The sequence below is a fragment of the Macaca thibetana genome, chromosome 8 (assembly GCF_024542745.1).
Source record: "Macaca thibetana thibetana isolate TM-01 chromosome 8, ASM2454274v1, whole genome shotgun sequence".
Classification (NCBI taxonomy): Eukaryota; Metazoa; Chordata; class Mammalia; order Primates; family Cercopithecidae; genus Macaca; species Macaca thibetana.
Window position 1 is genome coordinate 51,375,069 of NC_065585.1, and position 6,000 is coordinate 51,381,068.

General features: G+C 38.0%; 1 protein-coding gene across 5 annotated transcripts in view; it reads right to left on the minus strand.

Annotated features, from left to right (window-relative positions):
* TMEM67 (transmembrane protein 67) overlaps window positions 1-5,791 on the minus strand; it is a 63,105-nt gene extending 57,314 nt beyond the window's left edge. For 3 of the 5 annotated variants that reach the window (XM_050800485.1, XM_050800484.1, XM_050800481.1), the window contains exon 1: window positions 2,115-2,207. Coding sequence is in view for 1 of the 5 variants with exons in the window: in XM_050800480.1 (XP_050656437.1) it covers window positions 2,115-2,208; window positions 4,789-4,877; window positions 5,512-5,734 (406 nt within the window). In the remaining 4 variants the exon portion in view is untranslated. Of the gene's footprint in view, window positions 1-2,114; window positions 2,209-4,788; window positions 4,878-5,511 lie in introns of those variants that run through there. The other 2 variants (XM_050800480.1, XM_050800482.1) reach the window with 2 other exon arrangements.
* Between the last annotated feature and the right edge of the window lie 209 nt (window positions 5,792-6,000).

Here is a 6,000-nt window from a genome sequence, read left to right on the forward strand (position 1 = left end):
TTTTTTTTTTTTTTTTTTTTTTGTAGAGACAGAGTCTCTCTATGTTGCCCAGGCTGGTCAGGAACTCCTTGGCTCAAGTAATCCTCCCACCTAGGCCTCCAAAGTGATTATTTTTGGTCACACTTAGACCTATTACAACAAAACTATACAAGTTTTTCCTACATTTTCTTTAAGAACTTTCATATATTCATATTTAGTATTTGACTCATTTGGAGTTTAATTTTCTCAGAAATAAGGTAGAAACCCAACTTGGTGTTTTCTCAGTTTTCCCAGCACCATTTACCAGTTTTATCCCCACTTGGATGAAATGCCACTTTTTGCACATACCAAATTCCCATATGAATTGAATCTATTCTGACTGTCTAAGTTCCATCAATCAGTCTGTGTACCCATAAGCCTGTCATACATGTGATTATAGTAGCTATATAATATGCATATTATCTGATGGGGTAGTTCCTTCTTTCCATTCCCAGAATTTTCTTAGATCTCATATATCTTTCCTGATAAACTTCAGAATCTATTTGTATATTACCCCAAAACAAACAAATAATAACCTGATAGAATTTCCGAGGGTCCTTTAAAATATACAGTCTGGTAGGAGAGTTGGCATCTTTCTAATATTTAATCTTCCCATGCAAAAATAGAGAATGCATTTTCACTTATAAAAGCCTGCCTTCATATCCCTCAGTAATACTCACAAATTTCTTCAATTAATTATATTGTACATTCCTTCTAAAGTATATGCCAAGGTCGGGCGCAGTGGCTCAAGCCTGTAATCCCAGCACTTTGGGAGGCTGAGGTGGGCAGATCACCTGAGGTCGGGAGATCAAGACCAGCCTGACCAACATGGAGAAACCCCGTTATCTACTAAAAATACAGAATTAGCCAGGCATGGTGGCACATGCCTGTAATCCCAGCTACTCGGGAGGCTGAGGCAGGAGAATCGCTTGAATCCGGAGGGAGGCTGCAGTGAGCTGAGATTGCACCATTGCACTCTAGCTTGGGCAACAACAGTGAAAACTCTTGTCTCAAAAAAAAAATCCAAAAATTAAAATTTAAAAAAAAGGATATACCTACTTATTTTTTCTTTTTTGTTGCTATTGTATATGAGGTATTTTCTTTCATCACTGTTTATAGTAATTTTTAGTCATTCTCTTGGGTGTTTTAAACATACAATCAAATCATCTGTAAACAATGACATTTTACTTTTTTTGCTTGTTTGTTTGAGACAGGGTCTTACCCTGTCGCTCAGGCTGGAGTGCAGTGGCACCATCTCAGCTCACTGCTGCCTTAACCTTCCAGGCTCAAGCGATCTTCCCACCTTTGCCTCTCGAGTAGCTGGGACTACAGATGCATGCCACCATACCTGAATAATTTCTTTTTTATTTGTAGAGATGGGGTTTCACTGTGTTGCCCAGACTGGTCTCGAACTCTTAAGCTCAAACAATACACCTGCCTTGGCCTTCCAAAATGTTGGGATTAACGGCCTACCTTTTCTTTTCCAGTGATAAATATTTTTTTTCTCTTACTTAAGTGCATAGTTTGCACCCTTTTCCAGGTCCTGACATTAATAGGAACGCTTACACTTTTTGCCTATTAAGCATCAACTTGGTTTTTGAGTTGAGACATACATATTTTATCATGTTATGTTAAAGAAGTAACCATCTAATCCTACACAATTAAGAGTTTCAAAAAACTCAGACAAAACTCTGTATTTTCTTCTCAATGCCTGCTGATGTCTTAAGTATCACTAAATTTGTACAAAAATAATTTTTATAAACACTATTAAGGGCTGGACACAGTGACTGATGCCTATAATCCCAGCACTTTAGGAGGTGAGGCAGGAAGATCTCTCGAGGCCAGGAGTTCAAGACCAGGCTGGGCAACATAACAAGACCCAGTCTCTACAAAAAATTTAAAAATTAGCCAGCTGCAGTGGTGTATGTGTGCAGTCCTAGCTACTCAGGAAGCTGAGGTAGGAGGATTGCTTGAACCACTACAAAAATATTAAGTAATCATTTAACTATTTAAATTAATGCCCTTTTCAAAAAACAAAAAACAAAAACACAAATGAAGATTTATCACTACTTCTTTGTAAGGAATCTAATTCTTACCTAAAATATGGCCAGCGGGACAGTGGCATTTTCCTTCGGCAGTTAAGCCACTAGGGCAAGAAATGCAGTTCCAGCCATCTTCTGTAACACCTTTCTAAATTAAAAGAAAAAAAAAAAGCTTTTCTCTTTTTTAATTAACTTTCTTCTTCATAATCATGTAAGTTCAAAATGCCATAAGAGTATGTAACTGCAGTGAATATTCAAATAAATCATACATATATGAGCCACATAAAAATTCCCTGGAGAGATAATTCATGCTTATATTCCAAAATTAAGCTCTATATTATTACTATGTCCTGACAACTATTAAAGGATTAACTGTGGATAATAGTTCTCTATTCTTCAGGATCTTTAATTCAAATGGATGCCTACTTTCATAATTATTTGTCATTTACTTTTTCTGTTTACAAATATAAAACACAACACAACACAAAAAGATTGAATCAATAGTCAGTTAATAGGTTAATCTCACCTATTCTAAAACATTATTCTAATTTTAAAAAATTCAAATACATAAAAAATTTAGTCCACGCACGGTGGCTCACATCTGTAATTTCAGCACTTTGGGAAGTCAAGGTGGTTGGATCACTTGAGGCCAAAAGTTTGAGGCTAGCCTGGCCAACGTGGTGAAACCTCGTCTCTACTAAAAATACAAAAATTAGCTGGGTGTGGTGGTGTATGCCTATAATCCTACTTGGGAGGCTGAGGCACCAGAATGGCTTGAACCAGAAAGGTGGAGGTTGCAGTGAGCTGAGATCACGCCACTGTACTCTAGCCTGGGCAACAGTAATACTCTGTCTCAAAAAAAAAAAAAAAATTCATTTATGATTCAAAATGGGTAAATTTTATGAAATATAAATTATACACAGTCGTTGAAATTGATTTATGAGAATATTTTCTTCTATCCATTTATGGCTTGTACTAGTACACTTTTTTTTTTTTTTTTTTTTGAGACAGTCTTCGCTCTGTCACCAGGCTGGAGTGCAGTGGCACGATCTCGGCTCACTGCAAGCTCCACCTCCCGGGTTCAAGGGATTCTCCTGCCTCAGTCTCCCGAGTAGCTGGGACTACAGGCACATGCCACCATGTCCAGCTAATTTTTGTATTTTTAGTAGACATGGGGTTTCACCACGTTTGCCAGGATGGTCTTGATCTCCTGACCTCGTGATTCGCCTGCCTCGGCCTCTCAAAGTGCTGGGATTACAGGCATGAGCCACTGCGCTCAGCCTGGTAAAGGTTTTTGATAAAGTATGACAGCATTCAAAATTGGGCTTATTATATTATATGGTTTAGGAAAAGCCTGGGGCAACAAACACAATAATTACAAACACAGTTGTACCCAAAGTTCATAAAGAACAAAAATAATGCCACAAATTATTTTAAATTTTGGTTGAAAAGACTGAATTTATCAAGAAATACTCCTATTTTGCAATACATTTATATAGGACTATTTATTTATTTATTTATTTATTTATTTATTTATTTTTTGAGACAGAGTCTCACTTTGTCACCCAGGCTGGAGTGCAATGGTGCGATCTTGGCTCACTGTAACCTCCGCCTCCTGGGTTCAAGTGATTCTCCCGCCTCAGCCTCCCAAGCAGCTGGGACTATAGGTACACGCCACCATGCCCAGCTTATTTTTGTATTTTTAGTAGAGATAGGGTTTCACCATATTGGCCAGGCTGGTCTCCCGAGCTCATGATCCACCAGCCTCAGCCTCCCAAATTGCGGGGATTACAGGCATGAGCCACCATGCCCAGCCTATATAGGACAATTTAAAGATTACAATAACTTAAAAAATGTCACTGAAAAATAAAATGCTTAGCAGCATTTTATCATGGGTAATTCAGGTAGGATCAACATCTGCAAAGATATAAAATAAATGGTAATCTATTATAATCTATTATAAAGATGTAAAATAAATGGTAATATAAAAAATGGTAATCAGACCTACAAGTAATACAGATAGCTGTAAATCAGGACAATTGATAACTTCAGATTAAATTCCCAGAATTAATATTTTTTATATGACAACGAGAAGAAACATTACTGTAAATGTCAGACTGTTACACAGACTTTTAATTATCCAACATGATTGAAAAATATATTTGTTAATTGAGAATTATCATATATAGTAACTACTAATTTTTCAAAAATTACGATATAATGAAATTACTAACAAAACAGAAACAGACATTATTTAACCTATTTATTAATGCAATTGGTATTTCATGAAATAATTACACCTCAGATATCATTATGAACATCAATCATCATATAAACTGTTGACATGATAGGTCTAAGACAACTCCATTTGCATCAGTCAAAGAATATACACATCCCAAATTGCACACATCCCAAACTGCTCTATATATTCCTTATTCATCTAATTTTCTTCATAATCGAGTTATTCTATGAGTAAAAACAAAAACTTAAATTTTTACAGCTTTGTGGTTTTTGGGATTTCAGATTTTAAAAGAAATACATTTCTGTTTTCTCCAAGTTTGCATAAAATTTCGCTGATTTCCCAAAACTTACTCTAGTAAAAATAAAGTTAGCATAGTAATTTTAAAGTTTGTGGGGAAACATTAAACATTACATTATAGTTTGAAAAATAAAGATATTTAACTTATTACTTTTACAGTTAAGTTATTTTAAAATAAATTATGCATACCATGTTTTCTGGGCACTTTTTACAAATAACAGCAGGTCCTCCATTATTAGAGATCATCTGAAATCCTGGTAGACATACACATGAAGTTCCTAAAAAAAAAAAAAAAAGCCAACTTTATCCTTGATAAATAAAAATAAAGTTCCAAGATAGTGAAACTTTTAATAAGTCTGAAGATCTTGAGAAGCAGTATAGTGATTAACAGCAGGATTCTGGAGCCAGTACTGCCTGGGTTCAAATCCAGAAACATACTTCTTGAGTTCCAATCTTAGTACTCCTACTCGGTTGCATGACCTTGAACAAGTTACTAAACTCTCTGCCTTGGCTTCCTCTACAATAAAAAGGAGAAAAAAAATCGGTACCTACCTCATAGTATTAGTATGAGTATAAAATTAGTTATTATACATAAAGGTCTTAGACTGTCACACACAGCTGGTATTGTGTTGCTACCATTTTAAGCGCAAGTATAACTAAACTATTAAACTACTTAACTGCTGCTGGAAATTTTACATTTCTACGTCACTAAACAATATATATGTATTCGGGCCAGGCGCGGTGGCTCACGCCTGTAATCCCAGCACTTTGGGAGGCGGAGGCGGGTGGATCACCTGAGGTCAGAAGTTCGAGACTAGCCTGATCAACATGATGAAACTCCATCTCCAGGGACTAGGGATCGACCAAGGCGGGAGTGTTACTTTTGCCAGGGCCCACCTCAAACCGTCTTACCTCGGGCATCCTGCCTCTGGTTAACTCCACACGGAACACAGGACAGCGCGGAGATATCAAAGTACTGGTTGTTGTCGCACTTCTCTGGCTGCTGGAAAGGGAAAGAGAAGGTCTGGGCCTGTAAGAAGCGAGGGAGGGACAACAGGAGGAACACGGTCACGGCCCGGGCAGATAAGAGGTACCAAGCCGCCATTGCCACCTCAGCCCCACCGCGCGTCGCCATGGTACCGACGCTGGCAGCCTCACAGGCGTCAGTCCCCCATCAGCCTCTGCAGCAGCTCCGCTGAGCTGATTGGACAACCCAAGTCTGGGTACCGGAAGTCACTGCTGGTGTTGCTTGGTTGCTAGGTTACCAACCCTGCGCGAAGTTGGCAGGTCCAGTAAAGAGTAGGTTAGAGGCCGGCTAACCCTGAAGCCCAGCGGTATTTTCAAAAGTGTATAGAGTTCCTCTACTTACGATAGGGCTGCCTCCTCCCCTCAATAAACCCA